The 23,490-nt window shown below is 41.1% G+C and overlaps 1 protein-coding gene across 8 annotated transcripts in view; it reads left to right on the top strand.

The window, feature by feature from the left end:
• il15l (interleukin 15, like) overlaps positions 1 to 20,299 on the top strand; it is a 23,666-nt gene extending 3,367 nt beyond the window's left edge. For 3 of the 8 annotated variants that reach the window (XM_044201551.1, XM_044201550.1, XM_044201549.1), the window contains exons 3-6: positions 4,120 to 5,226; positions 11,094 to 11,141; positions 13,916 to 14,047; positions 20,092 to 20,299. In XM_044201551.1, the coding sequence (XP_044057486.1) occupies positions 5,083 to 5,226; positions 11,094 to 11,141; positions 13,916 to 14,047; positions 20,092 to 20,253 (486 nt within the window). In that variant the 5' untranslated portion in view covers positions 4,120 to 5,082 and the 3' untranslated portion in view covers positions 20,254 to 20,299. Of the gene's footprint in view, positions 1 to 4,080; positions 5,227 to 11,093; positions 11,142 to 13,915; positions 14,048 to 20,091 lie in introns of all 8 variants that reach the window. The other 5 variants (XM_044201554.1, XM_044201555.1, XM_044201552.1 and 2 more) reach the window with 5 other exon arrangements.
• Positions 20,300 to 23,490: the final 3,191 nt, after the last annotated feature.

Below are 23,490 nucleotides of genomic sequence, written 5' to 3'. Positions count from 1 at the left end.
GGTCAGGGCTCTGGCTGGGCCAGTCAAGAATGGTCACAGTTGTTCTGAAGCCACTCCTTTTATTTTAGCTGTGTGCTTAGGGTCATTGTCGGAAGGTCTTGTTGGAAGGTGAACCTTCAGCCCAATCTGAGGTCCTGAGCACTCTGGAAGAGGTTTTCTTCCAGGATATCGCTGTACTTAGCCGCATTCATCTTTCCTTCAATTGCAACCAGTCGTCCTGTCCCTGCATCTGAAAAACACCCCCATAGCATGATGCTGCCACCACCATGTTTCACTGTTGGGATTGTATTGGGGAGGTGATGAGCAGTGCCTGGTTTTCTCCACACATACCGCTTAGAATTAACGCCAAAAAGTTCAGTCTTGGTCTCATCAGACCAGAGGATCTTATTTCTCATAGTCTGGGAGTCCTTCATGTGTTTTTGGCAAACTCTATGCGGGCTTTCATATGTCTTGCACTGAGGAGAGGCTTCCGTCGGGCCACTCTGCCATAAAGCCCCGACTGGTGGAGCGCTGCAGTGATAGTTGACTTTCTGGAACTTTCTCCCATCTCCCTACTGCATCTCTAGGGTTCAGCCACAGTGATCTTTGGGTTCTTCTTTGCCTCTCTCACCAAGGCTCTTCTCCCACGATTGCTCAGTTTGGCTGGACAACCAGGTCTAGGAAGAGTTCTGGTCGTCCCAAACTTCTTCCATTTAAGGATTATGGAGGCCACTGTGCTCTCAGGAACAATTCTGTCTCTGAGCTCCTTGGGCAGTTCCTTCCACCTCATGATTCTCATTTGCTCTGACATGCACTGTGAGCTGTAAGGTCTTATATAGACAGGTGTGTGCCTTTCCTAATCAAGTCCAATCAGTTTAATTAAACACAGCTGGACTCCAATGAAGGAGCAGAACCATCTCAAGGAGGATCAGAAGAAATGGACAGCATGTGAGTTAAATGAGTGTCACAGCAAAGGGTCTGAATACTTATGACCATGTGATATTTCAGTTTTTCTTTTTTAATAAATTTGCAAAAATTTCTACATTTCTGTTTTTTTTCTGTCAAGATGGGGTGGTGAGTTTACATTAATGAGAAATAAATGAACTTTTTTGATTTTTTTAGCAAATAGCTGTAATGAAACAAAGAGTGAAAAATTTAAAAGGGTCTGAATACTTTCCGTACCCACTGTAGATCTGAAAAAGGGAATTACACAGCAGGTCAAGAGAAGGAAGAGCACAATAACTAGGAGCACGGGTGCCAACATTTTCATCAACACGTTCTTCCATCCTCCCATAGTCAGGCATGACCACATGTCCCATCTTCCCACACTCTGGGAGTCTTGGCTTTTTTCCATGTGCAGTAGATCATTCAGGTGGGGAAAAACATGAGTCATATTGTCTGTGATATCTGAAACATAGGTCAACAATCAGTCCCAATAATATGACAAACTCCTCCTTGACTAGTCAGCATCAAGTCCAAAGCCATCCTGTTCTGCTGGGCCACGTTTTTGATACCCTGCATGGTGAGGGTGGAAAACCCCACTTCTACCAGGGCTGTCAAGTTCTACAGCCAGGTGATCTATCTTGTGTGCATTATTCACAGTCCCCCACCTGAGGAGGATGCCACTGATTCCTCTCTCCCCTGGTGACACTCTCGTAGTGGATCGCCGTAATAGTGAGCATAGTGGGTGTGGAAATGAGTGATGGTGGGCCGAATGTTCACAGATGTTACCTTGCTAAGCTGATAACAGGTGCCACACCACCCCGGTCTGAGAGACTGATAAACATGTTGTCCACATAACCACACGGGCTCTCTTAGGGATCCAGTCCATCCTCTGTAGGCATCAGGACGATGGGATTGTCGTTTCCTGGGCGGTGTAAGCTGGTGGTGTCAGTCAGATTCAGCTGAGCGATGTATGGCTGAGGTCCCCTGCAATCGTTTCGGGCTCCCTTGTTCCACTCAGTGCATGTTGCAGTGACGGTCTGTTTGCATGCTGAAGTCTCCAGGAAATGTAAATTAAAACTTTTTTTTTTTTTAAATACACGTTTGTGGATAGTGAGATATTTGTGTATTATGGTATACATTTGTGGATTGTTTTCTGTGTTACAAATAATACAGTTCAATAAAAACTTCCATAATTTGCACTACTTAATATTCATTGCACTGCTGTTCTGCCCAGTCCAATTCATTATTGTACTTATCTTCTAATTCTCTTTATAGTAATGCCATCTGTATATAATGTCCATAGTACCACTTGTAAAATATTTTCATAATATTGCTCTATCCTGCATTTATGTCCACACTTTATATCCTGCACTTCTGGTTCGACCTAAACTGCGTTGTACTTGTAAATGTGTAATGACAAAGTTGAATCTAAAAAATCAAAAAAAATTTGGTTTTTATATGGATTAAACAAACGACAAAAGTGTAAAAACACCATGCTGTGTGAACTTTCCTCTAGCACCATCCCGAAGAAAAACTTTACATTTTTAGCTCCACTACTCATAAGATTTTAAGAAGAGATAAATCACCAGTACGTTTATGTCCAACATTTTCATAGTGTGACTGTTACGAAAACTGCCGCCTGTAGGTATTTAAAGTTTTTGATGACTCATGATCACACATGAGTCCTCCTCTTTTCTTTCTCCTACGCTTCACATGAAATTGAGGATTTCTTGGTATGCAGACCTGAGACTGTTTCTCCAGAAAAACATCATCTCTCCTATTAAAGAGCAGCAGTTTCCTGGATATCACAGGAGTCATTATCTGGAGTTTGTTCAAATGTTTCAGTCTGCCCAACATTTTGCTTGAAGGCATTACTTAACTAGGTTAACAAGAGAACATGAACGAAATGAGGTATAACAGCACAATAACAACTAAAATTCAACTTCTATCTACTGTTAAGTGATTATTTTGTGATTTTAAACGTAGACACGTGACCATGAAATGTTTTTCATTGTATCAGAATGAAACTGTATGCTACTTTGTAAAGACATATTTTGTTTGTATTGTGAACTTTATATATTTGTTATCCATGTGGAGTTTGGAAATGATTACCTTAACACTGCTATAATCAGTGTATTTATATTAACAATGGATCAAATGACTGTGTGTATGTGAAAAGTATTGCTCGTAGTGACAAACTCACAGAGAATAATCTTCAGCTCTGTAAACGTTTGTTTCACTCTCAGCACTACAACTACTTGATGGATTGTGATGAAATGTGGTTCAGACATTCATGCTCCCCTCAGGATGAACTGTAACAACTCTGCTGATCCTCTGACTTTTCATCTAGCGCCACCATCAGGTCGACACGTTAACGTGTCCGACACTTTGGTTTCTGACCAAATACCTGCAGAGCTGATGGCGTTCCCATCAGCCTCAGCTGTACTTTGTGTTTACTGCTGAATATTTAATGTTAGCATGCTAACATACTGTAGACATGGCAAACATTATATCTGCTTAACATCAACATCTCAGCGTTGTCATTATGAGCATGTTAGCATGATCTGGTTAAGGTTTGTTAAGGTTTAGCCACAGAAACGACTTGGTCAAGGTTAGAGAAAGATGGTGGTCATGGTTATAAGAAACCAATCACTGGAGGGAAACAGGAAACAAGCAGTCTCCATGTCAGTCACATGCTTTGTTGACCTTTCCATTCACGCTAACGTCTCCATACAAGGTTTTGTAAGATTAATACACTACACAACCGGTGCCTTTGCTCCTGTGTCAGCAAAGTCACAGTTTCACACAGCCACTAGAGGTCCTTTTCATTTAAACATTAACACAGGTCATTTTAAGCTCAAATGACACTTTCTTCGTCCGTCCCTTTTTTATACAGTCTGTGGTCCATCCACACAGATCGTCCACTTGCAGCCCAAAATGTATGACCTTGTGGACCATACGCATCAAATGTATGTGTTAACCAACACGTCTGTGTGTGCAGACACACAACGTAGCACGAACAGAACTGCGTCCGTGTCTGTTTTGTGTCTGAGCGCGTGGCATTTTTCTCAGCCAGCTGTATTACTCACATATTATTAGTGTTATGCAACACTGTCTCCTAATAATTACATTTACAAGTGTTACCCCAAATTACAGGAATGGCTGGGTGATTTATGGAGCTTTCACTCCCCACAGGGCTTTGCCAAGGATCTAAACAATGAGGAAGGAGAAAACCCACACAGAAGAAGAGGAAGGAGGTGGGAGGTGGGAGAAGGCAAAGAAAACTGTCTTAGAAAAGAGGTGGGCACTGAAAACGAGTGTAACCGAGATCTAGCCAGAGGAGGAGGAATGGGAGGAGTAAGAGAAAGTGAAAACAGGAGGGCATGAAAGAGGAAAGTGACGGAGGGGAGAAGAAGTGGACGAGGGAGAGTGAGGCTGAAGGAAGCTCTCTGGTTAAAGTCCTTCCACTAACTGCCACCAGACTCCTGCTTTAAAATACCTCAACAGCCCCTGCAGAGAAAAGACAGAAATCAGCTCCTTTTTCTCCTTCTTTTTAGCAAATCTGGGATTTACTACACAGATCTGCTTTGGGACATTTTTTCTTGACCTTTCTGAGACATATTTACTTGTTGAAACACCAAGATAAGCTGTCGTTTCTTTGATGGAATTTTGTTTTGGTAGGTTTTCAGATTTCAGCGTTTTTTCAAACTTACTTTTTTTTGTAATCTGGTCCTGCAGTGGACCGTTTGATTGGAGGATTTACCTGTGGATTGTAAATCAAGATGTCAGTTTGATGTGAATTACCCTTCATGGAGAATTTTTGGAGCCACTTTCAAGTATTTTGGTTTGTTCTTCAATGAGCTCCTGCGTACCAAAATCAAATTTTGTTATCAAAACTTAAAATCTTTACTTTCCTGAGGAAAGTTGACTGATCTCTATTCTGTATTACCCAGCGGCCTCACAACGTTAAACAGCAGTCTTGCTTGTTGCTCAGTGGAACTTCAAACATGGACTGTTTTTACAAAATCTCCCAGCTGTGACGGTTTTGAACTTCAAGGCTGAATCCTGAACGTTTAGGCTGTTAATCTCCACGAGGATGTAGTAGTGTGAGACAGCAGAGGATAATGTGACGCAGATGATGGTTTTGCTGCCCGTGCCATGCTGAGAGGGAGGCGAGCTCTCGTGAGTGTGTATCTGTGTTTTGTCTGTCTGCTCTCCCTGACCGCGCAACCAGCCGCCAAACCCTGCACTCAAGACATCATCAAACGGGTCAAGTTCCTCATCATCAAAGCCCCTGACTTGGTATGAGTTTCATCTTCTCTCCTTTATTATCGAGATTATTACTTTAACTGAGAAATATATAAATCGATATGTTATATCTTATCCTGCTCAGATTTTATATTCAGGGTGCAGCTGCACGTTTTAAGCACGATTTAACATTTTAGTAACTGTCGAGTTTTAGGGTGAAAGATGTTTTTCGATTTAAAGAACGCAAGTAACAGCCCAAGAGGCGCACCAACCTTTCAGCACTGTTCTCGAGTTATTTGTTGGTGAGCTTTTTTTGAATACAGGCACCACTCCTCAAGTTCCAAATTCAAATCTGAAAGTTTATTGAACCTTGCTGTGCTTCTCAGGCGGGATCACTTGTCTTAAAAAGCTGCAGGAATTATCCCACAATCATCATTAACTCCTACATGATTATTTCTGGAGCAATCTTTATCAGCCTATCATCTTTATGGCAGGTGACTTATATAATATAGTTGAATCAGTTGCAACACACAACCAATGATTTCTGGCTGTGGACGGGGTGGTAGCTCAAACTTGTTGCAATGAAATTATTTGTGAAATAACTGCTGCACCGGAAGAATCTGTCAGACCGCTGTCACCTGAGGACATGTTGAAGTTGTACTGGCAGGAGTAAGAAAACAGATACAATAAGATGTGTAAAGCTTCCCAAACCTGTGAGCCTATGAGCTCTGCAGTGTTTTAGGTGGAAAGACGCACACATTATCTGACAGTTTAACCGACAAAAGTGATAAAAATAACACAACGACACAAACAATGATTCTGTATAAATATGAGAAAACTGAAAGACATTACGTTGTAATAGCAATCAAGGAAATAAATTATGATAAAAATGGTTATTGTGCTTAGTATAAATATGTAAACCTCTGTATTATAACCCTACTTAAAAGTTTCCTTTACAGATATCTGATACTTTCTGATAGAAAATGCTGCATTTTCATCTTTACTACAAAGAGCACTGTGGTGAAGATGCAAGACTTAGTCTTGTCTTTGACTGGTGTCTTTTTAGCACAATATTAACTGCAAATTAAAATGTCGATTAAATACTCGCTACACCACTTGCTGCTAGGCGTTTTGCAGTGAGTGTGCGGTCATGACTGAAGGGGGACTCAGAGTTTATCAAGTCAGATCTTCTCTCATCTGGATGATGGTGGCTGGACAGTATGGAGACAATATTCAGAGAAATGTCAGTAACAGGGATGCAAACAACTGGCTTTTCGGTGTGTGTCGCTTTCTTCACGTCAATTTAGGCGACTTGTGTGAATCGTCCAGATTAAGAGTTAGTTCTTAGCGAGAGTGTGGTAAACCAAGTGTGAGAGAGTGAGCAGCAGTTGTTCTTCCCATTCAGCTGACTTTTCAGCGGGGATTGTGCATCACCTTGGTATGTTCCGCACTTGATGGCGACTTGCGCAACTGTCTTTTCTGCAGCCCCATTGAGTTCTTGATGAAGGCTCTTAGTGTCCTGTTGATCTTGTACATTTCCAAGCATTCCAGTGTCCATGTATGTGGCATTGAGTCGTAGGCTTTCGTGGAGTCAATCCAGACGGTGCACAGGTTGGTCTGCCTGGCCTTGCAGTCTCGAATGACTGCCCTATCGACCAGTAGCTGGTGCTTGGCTTCCCTGGTATTACTACCAATTCCCTTCTGGGCCCTGTCCATGTATTGAGCCATGTGCCTACTTATCTTAGCCGCTATGATGCCTGACAGGAGCTTCCATGTTGTGCAGAGGCAGGTTATTGGCCGGTCGTTGGAAGGAATCGTTCCCTTATGGGGATCCTTCATGATCAGGACTCTCCGTCCTTGGGTTAACCATTCTAGGTGGGTCCCATCCATCAGCCGTTGGTTCATTTGCGCTGCCAGGCGTTCATGGAGTGCAGTTGTTTCTTCAGCCAGTAGGTGTGGATCGTGTCAGGGCCTGGTGCTGTCCAGCTCTTCATACCTGAAACTTTCTTGGGTGTCTGCCATTGTAATGGTTACTGGATCTTGTTCTGGGAGATCTGTGCTGTGGTCCGTTCTTAGATCCACTAGCCGCTGAGCATTGGTGTTATGTGATGCCTCCTTCTCCCATATGTTATTCCAATACTGTTATATAATACAATACCACTCTAGGGACCGGCATATGCAGCTGAACCACAAGCAGCATACCATCATCCACTTTTCAATCTCTGCGCTAATGGACAACAACGTGTTGTGTTTTGTGGCAAACAGCTGGCTCACTGTACTGAAGGTGTCAGAGAGAACGCGATTGCAAGTCGCACGTATTCCGCGTTCCTTCTAGATTAAATGCATAGCGAGGTGTTTTCAAACATCCCCAGCATCAGTTTAACATCAAAACTAGCCATAGCGGTAAATATTGTGTCGCTTTCTCTTATAATATGTAATCAGTATCAGTAGCCTGCTATATTACATTTCTGAAGTATACCCAGCAGAGTCAGTGATGGGTGAACCTTGCTGTGCTTCTCAGGCGGGATCACTTGTCTTAAAAAGCTGCAGGAATTATCCCACAATCATCATTAACTCCTACATGATTATTTCTGGAGCAATCTTTATCAGCCTATCATCTTTATGGCAGGTGACTTATATAATATAGTTGAATCAGTTGCAACACACAACCAATGATTTCTGGCTGTGGACGGGGTGGTAGCTCAAACTTGTTGCAATGAAATTATTTGTGAAATAACTGCTGCACCGGAAGAATCTGTCAGACCGCTGTCACCTGAGGACATGTTGAAGTTGTACTGGCAGGAGTAAGAAAACAGATACAATAAGATGTGTAAAGCTTCCCAAACCTGTGAGCCTATGAGCTCTGCAGTGTTTTAGGTGGAAAGACGCACACATTATCTGACAGTTTAACCGACAAAAGTGATAAAAATAACACAACGACACAAACAATGATTCTGTATAAATATGAGAAAACTGAAAGACATTACGTTGTAATAGCAATCAAGGAAATAAATTATGATAAAAATGGTTATTGTGCTTAGTATAAATATGTAAACCTCTGTATTATAACCCTACTTAAAAGTTTCCTTTACAGATATCTGATACTTTCTGATAGAAAATGCTGCATTTTCATCTTTACTACAAAGAGCACTGTGGTGAAGATGCAAGACTTAGTCTTGTCTTTGACTGGTGTCTTTTTAGCACAATATTAACTGCAAATTAAAATGTCGATTAAATACTCGCTACACCACTTGCTGCTAGGCGTTTTGCAGTGAGTGTGCGGTCATGACTGAAGGGGGACTCAGAGTTTATCAAGTCAGATCTTCTCTCATCTGGATGATGGTGGCTGGACAGTATGGAGACAATATTCAGAGAAATGTCAGTAACAGGGATGCAAACAACTGGCTTTTCGGTGTGTGTCGCTTTCTTCACGTCAATTTAGGCGACTTGTGTGAATCGTCCAGATTAAGAGTTAGTTCTTAGCGAGTGTGTGGTAAACCAAGTGTGAGAGAGTGAGCAGCAGTTGTTCTTCCCATTCAGCTGACTTTTCAGCGGGGATTGTGCATCACCTTGGTATGTTCCGCACTTGATGGCGACTTGCGCAACTGTCTTTTCTGCAGCCCCATTGAGTTCTTGATGAAGGCTCTTAGTGTCCTGTTGATCTTGTACATTTCCAAGCATTCCAGTGTCCATGTATGTGGCATTGAGTCGTAGGCTTTCGTGGAGTCAATCCAGACGGTGCACAGGTTGGTCTGCCTGGCCTTGCAGTCTCGAATGACTGCCCTATCGACCAGTAGCTGGTGCTTGGCTTCCTGGTATTACTACCAATTCCCTTCTGGGCCCTGTCCATGTATTGAGCCATGTGCCTACTTATCTTAGCCGCTATGATGCCTGACAGGAGCTTCCATGTTGTGCAGAGGCAGGTTATTGGCGGTCGTTGGAAGGAATCGTTCCCTTATGGGGATCCTTCATGATCAGGACTCTCCGTCCTTGGGTTAACCATTCTAGGTGGGTCCCATCCATCAGCCGTTGGTTCATTTGCGCTGCCAGGCGTTCATGGAGTGCAGTTGTTTCTTCAGCCAGTAGGTGTGGATCGTGTCAGGGCCTGGTGCTGTCCAGCTCTTCATACCTGAAACTTTCTTGGGTGTCTGCCATTGTAATGGTTACTGGATCTTGTTCTGGGAGATCTGTGCTGTGGTCCGTTCTTAGATCCACTAGCCGCTGAGCATTGGTGTTATGTGATGCCTCCTTCTCCCATATGTTATTCCAATACTGTTATATAATACAATACCACTCTAGGGACCGGCATATGCAGCTGAACCACAAGCAGCATACCATCATCCACTTTTCAATCTCTGCGCTAATGGACAACAACGTGTTGTGTTTTGTGGCAAACGGCTGGCTCACTGTACTGAAGGTGTCAGAGAGAACGCGATTGCAAGTCGCACGTATTCCGCGTTCCTTCTAGATTAAATGCATAGCGAGGTGTTTTCAAACATCCCCAGCATCAGTTTAACATCAAAACTAGCCATAGCGGTAAATATTGTGTCGCTTTCTCTTATAATATGTAATCAGTATCAGTAGCCTGCTATATTACATTTCTGAAGTATACCCAGCAGAGTCAGTGATGGGTGGGCGGGATCCCTCGTGTATTTTGATGCTTTAAATTTAATTTCTCGGCCAAAACAGTCTTCTATTTTTAATAATTTTTTAATTCAAAACCTAAACTCAAGTCTCAGTGTAGCCTAAGAGGAAATGCTAATAGTATAGGTAATGCGAGATACCTATACTAAAAGGGACAAGTGATGCGCTGCTTTTGTCCTGCTTGCTGTGCCTGAACATTGATGACCACCTCTCAAAATGCAGTGAAAGACTGTAATAATAATAGATTATAAATAAATTACTATAAGGTGTTCGTCTTGGGATGAGGTGGTCTTTTGTGCAATTTCTATATGCCTATTATATTTAACCTGCTGATACGATGCACGGGTATGTTAAACAGTACAAGATGTTAAACAGTATTTTGTGAACAAGTTAATATCTTGCTAATAGCTTGTCAATATTATCTTGTGGGAACAAGATATCATTTAATATCTTGTGTGCATAAGATGGAAAAAATATTTTTGTGCACTTCAGGGGCTCAATATGTTTTTATAATGTAGTTTTAGCCATAATTCCTATTACTAAAGGGATCCTCCAGTGATTTAGGGCTGCAGTTTCATAAAGTCAGTGGAATTACAAGAGACAGTCCCTAGTATGGATCGATTGCATATTTCATTAGACCCTCCCTCCCTGATAAAGAGCCAGTTTTTATAACTCCACACCTCCAGTTTGTAATGCAGGTGTTCTGTTATAAATTTGCAGTCTCAAGACAACCGTGATGACGTCACTATGACAGGTTATTCAGGTTATTTTGAAATCTTAAGAAAGCTCTTGCAGAGCCACTGAAGACATTACACAACGCTTTTCACAAGCTTAGTAAAACTAAGCATGAAAAGTTAACTGAACTTCAGGTGTAAAATTTGTGGAATGTCCCTTTAACATTTTACTCAGCAGCTTCTTTGCAGAAACACGTGGACGCAGCAGCGCTGTTAGATAACGACGGTTTTACAACAAGTTCACAGGGCAGAAAAACAAAGTGAAGGCGGCACTAATCAATGTTTTCAGTTTTGAGTGAGCAATAAACTTTTGTTTCATTTTTAAAATTGCTGATGCACTTTTGGCAGACCTCATCTTCCACCTGTTAGACCCAACCACCTACCTGTCAGGCTCCGCGCTCAAACATCATTCAAACTACCATCCAGCTGTGTCATCAGCTGTTGGAATCTGAAGAATCATCAGAGCAGGAATATGTGCTCAAAACTTGTGTATTTAGCATAACCGTGCACATGTAGATCTGCTAACTTTCTCTTTCTCCTCAGAAGTGGTTGCACTGCAGACTGTACACGCCAACCATCGACGACTTTCAGGTATGAGCTTCCTCAGAGCTCTTAAGTCATTATTCACTCTAATGTCTAAATCTCCTGCTTGTCTTATCCTGATATCTGATGTTTACTTTGAACCCACACGCGAAGACAAAGGTCATCAGCTAGTTAATCAGTTCAATGAAACCTTAATAAAGGCAAAACATTGTGTAACTTCTGATAGAAATGCAGGGCACAAGGAGGAAGCCAGAAACCAAAGGAACAAACAAACACAAACTGTAGCAGGTCATAAGAACACAAATGTTTAGTTTATGAATTGTATCATAACATGTAAATGACTATCATTCAGAAAATGTAAATGTATTTAATGTAAGCTGGCCTGAGTTCAGGGCCTGGGGTCATCTGGAAACGGTCTTATTGTAGTTATAGATATCCCAGCATGCCTGTGACCTTTGGCTGCATTCTCACTGTCAGTTTAATTTATCTCTCGTTGGCCCACATTTATTTAGCTGACAACTGGAAGTATCAGTCCTCAACCTCTGATTCTTCCCTGGTCTGTTTTCTATAAACATACAAAAGCATTAGTGAGGGATCCAGACGAATCTGTTTCATTTGCTCTGGCAGATACGTCTGGCCGTCTCCTATTCAAGCAGATTTCCCCACGTCCTGTTATTTACAGAGCCCCTTAAAGGTCACGGCGAGAATTGTTTTGAGGACTACTTGTGCATGCAGCGCAACGGCCCAGCGTGTCAGCTAATTGAATTTGACTTTGAACGGGGCATTAAAGGTGGGGTATGCGATTCTAATCCAATACAAATTCAGTGAATATCTCAACACAGTCCGCTAGCTGTCTGTTCAGTGTGTGAGCGCTGAAAGAAACTGGCGTGTGTACTCAGCCCTGGCTCTGTAAATGGGAAACTAACAAAGAGGCTCGGACCGAACCACACAACACTGTTCCAGCCATGATTTGTGTGCCGGTTAACGTTAAATGACTTGCCCACGGACATTCAGCTGTCTCTCTAGTTTGCCAAGATCTGCTGCTGTTGTGATGTTAGCTATAGCAGCAGCAGAGTTGTGAGCGTCGCTGTCTGGAGCTGCTGTGCTGGCTCTGGGTAAACCGTCTCGTCCTCTCTGGCTGTTAGCTTCGCAGCAGCAGCTGTAGGGACAGTCTGCTAACCCACAACCTCGCTAACGTTAGTTCCATTACTTGCTGTGTAGTTGTTTGCTCTAGATCATGGTATTTGTCATGGTATTGGATTTCTCTAGAATTGCTACCCCACAGTTAAGTATGCTGATATAGTTCTACTGCTCAATAGGCCTGCATGGTTATGTAATTAGTGAAAGTAAAATTAAACTAATTCTAAGATCAAGAGGTCTCTCCAGAAGAAAGCAGGACAGAAATCTGCAGGATGCTGTTGGTTTCATTTATGAACAGTTACTGTACTCTGTGCTATACTGGACCCCAGAGGGGTTTCACTGAGGAAAAGGAGACGTCTCCAGAGGCGGAACAGATGTGAAGTTGAATCTACCACAAACAAGAAGGCGACTGAAATGCTGCAAACAGAGTCTGTGGTTCTGTCACAGAAAGAGCAGACAGCAGTGAACCGCCTGCAGAGACACATCAGGAACGCAGACCAACAAAAGTTGGAAAGCTTTTTGCGTTTTTGCACAGCGTGCTCTGTTCTTTGCCCAAAAGAAATTAAAGTAACCTTCAGTGCTGAAACAGGTTTTGGTAGAAGGCCTGTTGTGGAGCAATAATTGATGTTCCTTATACACACAGCTCCTACCCAGAAGTTTGATAATGTTCTGATAACTTCTGTGCAATGGACATCGTATAAGGTGAGGAGTCCATAAGCAAATGCTAAATGCAGTAACTTGAGAATCTCCACACTACCTTCCATTACAAATAGACAAATGGCTCAGAAGGAGTGGAAAAAGAAAAGTATTGCGAGGGAATGCAAAAGTAGTCCTCAAAAAAAATTTCACCGTGACCTTTAGGGGGCTCCGTAGTTATTTAACTTTTTATCATATGTTTATTTTTTATTACCTTTAGTCCCACTGGCGTACTTGTGATTGCAGACTCAATCTGTATACACAAGATGTTTGAACTTGTTGTATACATGTTTCAATAAAAAAAATTCCATTTTTCCAATTGCGTCCAGAGGCATTTTGGTCTGCGCCCATTGATAACGCCTGTTGATAATCGAAAATGGACTGAGAGGTTCATTTGTGAATTAGTCTGGCTATGCCAGGCTACAAAAGCATGGACTAATACACCAATACAGTAACTGACAGAGAGAGGCAACTCTCATATCCACACAATATTAATCATATTTGTGTGCCTTTTGTTTAGATGTGACCAATCTGTAACTGAATAATTTCAGTTATTTATAGTTTTCTCCAGCTGGTTTTAAATTTTCAGACTGAAATTGCCAGTCCAAGAGATCAAGAGTTTCTTTTACTTATTTATTTTATTTTAGTTCATATCAGTATCATATTTAAATGTATTCAGATTAGGGAATTATCTATTAAGAGGCATTATCTGAAGTCAAATGAGTGTTTTACTCCTTGTGGAGAAAGGAAGACTATCTGTACATGACTCGTACAACAGGTTTGGACCACTCGTGAATGTCAATGTTTGTACCTCAGACAAAATTACGAGAACATTTATGAATGCCATACATTTTTAAATAACTTGTACATGCCGCTTAAGATCAAATCTCTTTGTACAAGTGGCTATCACATGAGGCCCATTGTTTGTGTAATGAAGTTGTGCTTGTTGTCTTCATGGCGTCCCATCTCTCTCTCTCTCGCTCCAGCAGAATTGCCCCAGCTCCACCCTGAAATGTTTTGCTAACGAAATTAAAGTCCTCATTGAAGAGTGGGAGACCGTTCAAGGAATTCACAGTTTGAAGATCAGACTTGAAAAACTAGCATCGTTGTTCAACCAGGTAAGGAGGGAGGAAGTGAGACACAGCATGTCATTAATCGTGGTTGCCTGAGGATGAGCACTTTAATCATTATAAAGAGCACTTTAGGATTACAATAATATAAAGTGCTAATTTGAAGTCGTGGGAGAGACATAATAGGTATTTTCATGCATTTCTTATATTAATAAACATAACTTTTGAAGAGTTTCTTTACATTTGAATCTTCGTTTAAAATGATATCCAACCATCCTCCTGTGATTTATTGTCTAGAAGCGGTGCACTCGGGTAGGGTAAAATAAATCTAGAAACTCAACATCTCAGAAATAATATGGTGACCAAAACTAGTATTATATTTAGCTGTAGTTTATTATATCAGTATCTTATACAGCAGCCTGTAGCTGGTAGGGATAATAGGGTGTTAATTAGTCGACAGATAAGATTCATAATTTGTCCACAGCACCAGCCGGGTTGTACTTTTGTGTAATTTGGCTAATAGGAGCATATCAAAGGAAACAAGAATGGGACCAAGTATTGAACCTTGGGGGACACCTCAGAAAATGGAATCTGCGTATGGAAAAACGGTGGCTAAATTATGTAAATGTATTGACTTGCTGTTTAACCAATATATTAGTTTTTTTTTTGGAGTTTTTTTCCCCCTAAGTTTGACCATCTAGGCTTGGGTTTGCTTTATAATGATTATAGAACTAATAAAATTGCAATAGTAGTACATTTTCCATATTTAAAGGATATGGCTGGCAATATTCCTTATTGTCATCAAATCCCATGTGCATAGCCACACCCACAATGTATTAGTCCGTCTCTTGGTACTTTTTTACTTTCCTACCTTGTCTGTGGCACTCAGCTCCATGGTTCCTACTGAAATCTTTAAAAATACTTCACAAATATATAGTTTTATTTTTAAAAAGACTTGAACAACATTGAGTAATTCATTTGATAATAATTCATGATTTAAGTAATTTCTCATCTTTAGCTGTAAACTGAATCTCTTTGGGGTTTTCACCGTTAAATTAAAATAATCATTAGTTGCAGCCCTAGAGTGATTGTAACCAAGGGTGTAGTTAATGACAGATAATACAACATTACTAACCCAGCTAAACATACTGCAAATAAAAAAGCAATTCTCTATGCAAGTTAAATGGAATGAACTACTTTGTCATTTGCCGTTATAGTAGCAACATCAGAAAACAACTGCCCAATCAGCTGAGTATGTGATGCTCAATGCTAAACACACCCACAAGCTACGGACTCATAAGGTCAGAGACAGGCTGAAGTAAGAAAGGTTTGATTCTGACTCCTGCTTTTCGTTGTTGGGAGACTCTCACAATCACCGTGAAGAATCAGCTCACACTCCTCCTCAGGGGATAGTGGAACATGTGGAATCACAGTTGGTGGTGGAAACGAGGAAGAGAACCAGATGACACATTTTCTTTAAAGCCAGATGTTGGTGAAGCTCCTGCTCTGTTCTTCCCCATTGATGTCATGATCCAGCTGCTGGCACGCTGCTCCACAGGACTTAAGGACGCTTAAGTTTCTGCACAGAAACTGTGAAGCTGTGTGTGTGTGTGTGAGCTTTCGACCTTGAGAGTGAGAACGTTTTCTGATTCTTCAAAGAGCTTGAGGGTTTATGGTTGGGGTAAGGTTAGGGGATTCTGGGGCATTATGACTCAAGGGCGTAGGTTTGGTCTCAACATTGGTAGGGACACACAGTTAGAACCGAATTCGGACACAGTACAGTTAGTACACAATTCGGTCTTTGTTTGTTTCCCATTTACAGAGCCAGGGCTGTGTACAAACACCGGATCTTTTTTCAGCGCTCACACTGAACGGACAGCTAGCGAACCGTGAGGAGGTATTCGCTGAATTTGACAGAAAGACGTGTACTGGATTAGGATCGCACACCCCACCTTTAAAGCCAAACACCAATGGTTTAAACAAACAATGTATTATTCATAGTAATCGGTTGAGGAACGAACTATACTTCAAACTCAATTCAATTACATTAAATTAACTATAAATGCAATTTATACAGAGTTTAGCTAAAGATGGCCCATTAAAAAATAAAGCTATATTTTGTTATTGGCATCAAATCCCATGAAAAGACCAAAACAAACGTGTTAGTCTGTCTCTCAATGCTTTCTGACTTCCCTACCTTGTCTGTGGCTCTCAGCTCCCTTTGGTTCCTGCTTAAGACGTAAATCTTTAAAAACACCTCACAAATATATAGTTCAGCTCAGTAATTTCCTAAAACAGCTGGCATTTGTTGGGGACTATTTTCAGTGGTGGATTAATACACATTTAGTGCTGTAGTGAGGTCTAAAAACAATGATTGATTGTTGGTTTTGGTCTTTTCATGGGATTTGTTGTCAATAAGAAAAAGCCTTGTCTTTTCAAAAATAGAATGGAATAATTATCACCAGTCACAAACAAGACAATCTTGACTGTGGCTTACAAACTCATCCTTAGCATTCAGTGTGGCAGATAACCACTCATATACATAACTATTTTATTTCATAACCATCATCAGATCACTTTTCATTTAGTTTTGGCTTGCACATGGCAGGCAAATCATCACCATCATAATCGTCAACAGACAGATGCAGCCACCTCCTGTCTGTGAAATTTCCTTTTGGTTTAGTGTGGTGTGGTGACCAGTCTTTAGTGCTTCAGCCAGACAGAGCAAGACGGTGCTGAAAACCCAGTTTGTTTAATCAATGTGCAGCTTATTTCTGGTCGATACATGCATCACTTTCCAATGAATCCAGTGCAAAAAACAGCCATTGACTCCCAGTAAAGCTTTTACACTCCATTGACCCAGACACCATTACAATTGACTGATGTGAGATAAAGACAAAAAATGGACAACGGAATGAATGAAAGAATGGATGTAGATAAAAGTTAATGCTGTGTACTGGACATGAGTCAGACAGTTTTATGGGCTGCAGTCATTTCCTGGCTCATTGTCTTTTACTATGAGGCACTAAAACTAACAAGAAAGAAGAATGTCCTTTCGGAAACTAATTGAACTCTCTGCTATAAAAACTGACACCAACACAGAGGGAGGAAGAGGGAGAAGAAGGCCTTGAACTCACCTGATCTGATGAATGACATGTCAGTATATAACCAAAATCAATATGTACCTACCAGAGATGGTGGAAAAAAGGCCACTGATGATATCAATATATTTCATAAGGCAGCTATTAAAGCTGACCTCGTAAAACAAAAAACGGAAGCCTGTTAAAAGGCAAAACGCCGACAAATGGTTTTTGCAAGAATGCGAGAGCATCAGAAAAGACCTGAGAACAACAGCAAATGAAAAATATCGCCAACCAAACAACCCAGCCTTACGCATCAGGTACAATGACATTTTAAACAAATATAAACGTACAATTAGGAACAAATAACATTATACCCGAATGAAACTTGACGATATTGAGAACGCCATTAATCAAAATCAATTCTGGGATATGTGGAACAACTTCAACACAAAGCAACCACCCATCCAAAACGGTGATATCTGAAAATCTGTACAAACATATATTAATGTATTATAAAAGAAAATATCCAAACATTAGAAGAAACAATTAAAGACAACCAAAACCCCCTTTGATTTGAATTAGGCAGATACCCACTGACGCGCTCACATTTTTTAATCACCTTAAATCCAGCCTCCCCGAGACCCCCGAGACCCCCTCCATTCCAGAGCCCTCCAAACCCAAGAGCTGAGCCCAGAAAAGAGTCCCCTATGTCAGCTGGTGCTGAGACACTCTGACCAGTCTCAACAGCACTGCTTTCCAAACACCAATCAGAGGAAACCTAATTATAACACAATGTAAAGAAACCTATTTGGAACATTGGAAAGAAGAAACTAAAAGCCAAAGTAGATAAGAAAGTTATCTGGCCCTAAAAAGAGACGATGAACTGGAAGAATATCTCTCTGCTGGCAGAGACAGAAAGCAGAGACAGATGCTGACCATGTACAGGGTCAGTGACCACAAACTGGACACCGAAACGGGAAGACACTAAATATCCTAGAAACCAGAAGAAAACACAACATGTGTTCGCTGTTGAGACAGAGATGCACTTCCCCCTCAGTGTACAACATCCAGTGAAATAAGGAACCTTTACTTTAACAAGTTCAACTTTGTAATCTCATTTTTCAAAGCGTTAAATGAGCTCACATATATAGTTATATACAGTAGTTATCTGCATTTACAAGTCTACAATTGTTATTATTATCTTATCTTAGCTATCTGTATATATTTTAATAGCACACATTGTCTGTTTATGTATTTGTTTTTATTTCACACTTGCTTTGGCAATGTTAACGTCTGTTTTGCCAATAAAGCCCCACTGAACTGAACTGGACTGACAGAGAGAGAGCTGTTTCTATGCGCCTCCCCCTGCTGACTTTAAATGATTATTGTGAATGCTCTGTAACTAAGTAATGCTTTGTTTATGACGATGGTTTAGTTGAGTTTAAATGCTAGCACCTAGGCATTGTCAGGTGTGCTCCAGGCTCTGCAGGGTTTTGATGCACCTGCTCTGTGATCCTGGACCTCCTGATTTACAAAGGCACTGCAATAGTCACATGTATCTTTGCCAATAATTTGATGTCACCTCTGGGAGGGGCACATCAGAATGATCTAATACGACTTCACTCCAAAGATAATGTGAACGAGTTCGCTCAAATATTGATAGGGCCAATTCTGTCCTCCCATAATATCCATTTGCAAACCTACACCCCTTGTTATGACTATAACTGAGGACACAAAAAGGCCTTAACTTTGCTTTCAGAAAATGATTAGCAGACACTGGAAAGCATGTTTCTTAATGAATTAACACTGAAAAGTGAGGTTCACTGTAAGGCTTTTTACACTGAAACTCTGATCCTGATCACTCTGAGGCCTTTTTTGCAATCCCCTGTGCTGGGAAGCTACACGTGATAACTAGCCAAAGCAGAAGACGATCAAAAACACAGTAGCAACATATAAACACTCAACACTACAAGTGCACCAATAATGCATCTCCAAGATGTTTGTAAGATAAAACAGCTCCAAGTGGCCAGCAGGAGGAACTAACTAACTTTTGTTAGCCAAAAGGCCAATTTTCAACTGTTGGCCAGATTAGCCATTACAACAACACTATTCCAAACAACATGCGGGGGAGGTGCTAATCCATTAAGAAATGTGTACATTAAACAAGTATTGGGAAAGTGAACAAGATATTACTAGCAAAGTAGACCATATCTAGGATGTATATCACAATGATGGTATCTTATGGTTATGGTTTATTGTCCAGCTTGTTTATATACAGATTGTACAGGTTTTAAAAGAGTTTCCCTTCGGGGATCAATAAAGTATTTCTGATTCTGATTATTAAGAGAAGTGGTTAAACAGTATGTTATAATGTATGTGAGAGAATCATAGCATGAAAATCAATTTTAGCAGCTTCAGGTGTCAAATAGATATGAAAATGTTTAGATTGAATTTGGTTTTTGCCACAACATGCTTAACTTGGTTTTCAAAGCAGAGAGTCGAGTCTAAGACGACAACAATGTATTTCAAGTTGGAAACCAGTTGTAGCTTCTTACGTGATGCTTTAACACACTGTGATGAAGGACACCACCTGCCTTCTTTATGAAGAACATACAGACTGTTTTTTTATATAATAATTAGGACTGTCAAAATATCAGATGTTCGCTAAACAATTATGATGACCAAAATAATTCACGATAACAATATTATCAGTTAGCTAGTTACTGCGTCTTCTTTTTTTTACATTTTATGGCGCTGAAGGTGCTGAAGGTAGATCATTAATGCAGAAGCTAAAGAGGAGAGGACCTAGAATAGAGCCCTGGAGCATGCCGACAGTTCATTGAGAGCGGGTGACACCATGTCCTTGAGGTCTGGGGTTATGAAAATTTTAGTTTAAGGTCCAGTTGGGACAACTTGAACAACTCTGCTCCAACCGCGCTTGTCTTGTTTGTGCCACCATGTTTCTTTGAACAATAATATATCTCACTCTGTCTCTCTTGCCCTCCACAGACGGAGTCAGAGTGTCGTCAGTGTGAGCTCCTCGAGGAGAAAGAAGCAGAAGTGTTCCTCAAAGGTCTTCACGGGACTCTTGAGATGATGAACTCTCAGCACTGTCACAGCACTACTCGTGCTCCCCCAAAGAGACTTCATGACCCGTTTTCCTCGTCATGAACTTTTCATGTCACCAGAGCACAAATAAAGTGCCACATGCATGATGTCTGAGCATTTCATTGGTATTTAATTTACAGCTGGAGGGATGTGAACGGTGGGTTTCAGCTCATTTTCAGACATCAAAATGTACAGATGTCAAATGAAAATGAAGTTAAGCTATTCATAACGCTAGTTAGAAATGTTGAAAACTGAATCCAAATGGATTTGATAAGAGATTCGAAATGATTCTGATCCGATTAAAAAGTTGTCAAACCCCGACTTTAAATGATGAACACAGCAGAAAACCTACAGAGAGTCAGACAGTCTCCATGTTAACAGGCTCTAGGCTTCAGATCCTGACAAGATAGAGCTCATACTCTGAAAATTAACATGCATGCAAAATACTTCCTGTTTTCAGTCGCGACTCCTCCGAGTTCATCCGATTAATCAGCCTTTTCTAACAGTTACGCTGTCATAAAGTGAGACCGTCAGCCACTGCTGTTGCTCACTCAGACAGTCAATGCCAAATAGCGTAGCATAAGATATTTGTAGCCTAGCATAGTTCCCTAATGCCGTCACAACTTCGGCTGACCATTACCATTAACTAGCTAACGTTAGCATTGGCTAAGCAGTGAGTGACCTAGGTCCATATCGTATCATAATATTAAAATTATTATGTCAGTTTTTAAGCTGTGCGATGTGTTATGGCTGACAACATAAGCAATGCATTTTTCTTCCATGGATGTTTGTTTCGCAGCTCGTTCAACAAGCTAAAGCTGGAACTATGCTTCTCCGATGACACACGTAAAGGTCTCTGCATACAAATATAAAAAGAAACAGCCACCCAGGTGTCTCCGAACGATTCCCATATATGCTCTCCTGTGTGCAGTCAGGAGAAGCACGTTTCAGCCTCTAGGTGTAACAAAAGACACGTCCATGTTTGTAGATAAAGAGGAGGCATTAGCAAAAAGTCTATAAGCTATTGTTCAAAGTCGGAGTCTATTTTTGTGTCTCAGGCTGCTGTCTGGCTGTTTACTTGCTTGCGGTCTTCTGATTCACTGCATTTTGTTGGCTACGTTTCTTGGCGCATCTCACTCATAAAAACATCGCTCCATAGCACTACTAGCAGTCACACTCCATCACTGTCCTGACTGGTATATGCTTTCAAGACTTTTCTGCCCCGCCATTTCTTCCTGTTAAGTATATTTGCAGTGACTTTATGGAACAAAACATCACGTTAAGACAAAACTGAATGTTCAGGATTACACAACCTGCAGAAGGTCATTGTCGGTGTTACATAATGAAGATGTGGAGTATCAACAACTTCAGTTGCATAATAATCAAGGGATCTTTCTGAGATTTAGTTTTCTCATTCCAATAACGACTGAGTTTTTTAAGCATTTCACAGCACTTGTAGGAATCCAAAAGTGACAATGGAAAGGCAGGATGCATGACACATGCTTATCCAGCTGAATCTGCGAAAACAGTCAAAACACTTTCGCAATAACAGAAAGATTATTTCAAGTTCGTTTACAGGTGAAGGTTGTGTGCTGTTGTTCTGTGTTTCAAATGTGCAGAGCCAAACCAGCAGCGTGTTAGTGCATCTCTGACTTCCTGTCTGCGGCTCCCAGCTCCGACCCCATTGGTTCCTACTGAAAACGTAAATCTTTAAAAACACCTCACAGATATATAGTTTCAAAAAAAAAAAAAAAAAAAAAAAAAAGGCCCAGTAATTTCCCAAAACAGCTGCTCGCTGTAGTTCTTAAGAAACAGGAGGAAACAGAGCATCTGTTTGGGACTATTTCCAGCGGCGGATGAATCCACATGTGGTGCTGTAGTGAGTGTTTGGGGCAGCAGGACGGTGTGTGTGGGACTGAGTCAGAATAAACTACACAGTGTGTGTGTTCATGGTGATGGAGGAGCATGTCGCCCAGTGCAGCAGAGCGGCTCGCTGATGAGTTTTAATAGTTTCTGGAAAACAATGGAGCTCTGCGGCTCAGAGGAACAAGATCCAGCAAACACAGCACCTGTTAGCAGATACATTCACTGCTGGTTTGGCTCGCAGCACATTTGGATTTGTTCAGAAGAATAAAAATATAGAACATCTCCAGAGTTATGAGTTATCTTTTACATATATATATATATATAGATATATATATAGTTAAACTGCTACTAGAACATAATGTGCTGGGAGGAAACAGTTTTGTTGGTACTATTACTATTAGTTGAAGTCTTCCTGTGGGTCCTGACAATATACTCTATGTGTAGTGTGTGTGTGTGTGTGTGTGTGTGTGTGTGTGTGTGTGTGTGTGGGGAGTCATTATGGAATTATACTGAACGAGCGAAAAACAAATTTGAGCGTTACTCAGTCTGCAAGTCAACACTTGAGAGCGCGCAGGAACAGATTTGTAAGAGCAGAAGTAGACTAATCGTGAGCGTGATGGGTGATTTGTGCAGCAGAGATTCTCACGCTCGTAATGATCAAAGCTGCTCGTGCTCAGTTTTGGCAGTCTGAATCAAACCGAGAGCAGAGGGTCACCTGTTGGGTTTGACCTGGAAGTGAAGGGTCATGCTAGACCCTTCCTTCTACTTTCAAAATAAAAGCTGGGACAGTGGAGACAGAGAGCAGTACTTGGTGTCTTTACTGTCTTAAAAATCAAAATGCGTTGACACCGAATGACTAAAATTCAGTTTGTTGGGAAAAGATCTTTTAGGTTTTAAGTCATTCCGAGTGGCCGTGTTAGCGTCGTGTTAACTTCTGTTTCCTGTGTGAGTTTCTGAACCAGATTTTGAACCAGTTTTCTTGTTTCTTCTTTTTCTGTTTTTATGAATAATGAGAAATTATTTGAGCATTTCTAAGAAAAAGATTTATGAATGAGGCTCAGCCACGCCCGTGGCTGTTACCTCCTAACGTGTAATTATGAATCCAGCTTCACCGTGCAATAAGGAACTGGCGTGGGAACTGCTGTTGATTGACAGAAGCCAGGCGTATTGGCACACGCTCTGACTGCTGATGTACAAATCCAGCAGAGCTCACTAACAAAGAGTGTGTGTGTCCCCTGTCTGAATTTACCTCGAGCCTTCTTGTTTTCCCACAATATCCTCAATGAAAACAAGAGGGAAGCAAAGGCGGCAGCATCTCTGTAACAAAGAGGATTTACATGTAGCGTCTTCTAATTGCAGCTGTAGCTGGAGGATTTTCTCAGTGAGATATCTGCACATTATTACAACTATGTACTGATATTGCCATTTAAATGT

The sequence above is a fragment of the Siniperca chuatsi genome, linkage group LG7 (genome assembly GCF_020085105.1).
Source record: "Siniperca chuatsi isolate FFG_IHB_CAS linkage group LG7, ASM2008510v1, whole genome shotgun sequence".
In the NCBI taxonomy this organism is placed as follows: Eukaryota; Metazoa; Chordata; class Actinopteri; order Centrarchiformes; family Sinipercidae; genus Siniperca; species Siniperca chuatsi.
Note: the sequence above shows the minus strand (reverse complement) of the source record. Positions and strands in the feature narration are given on the sequence as shown.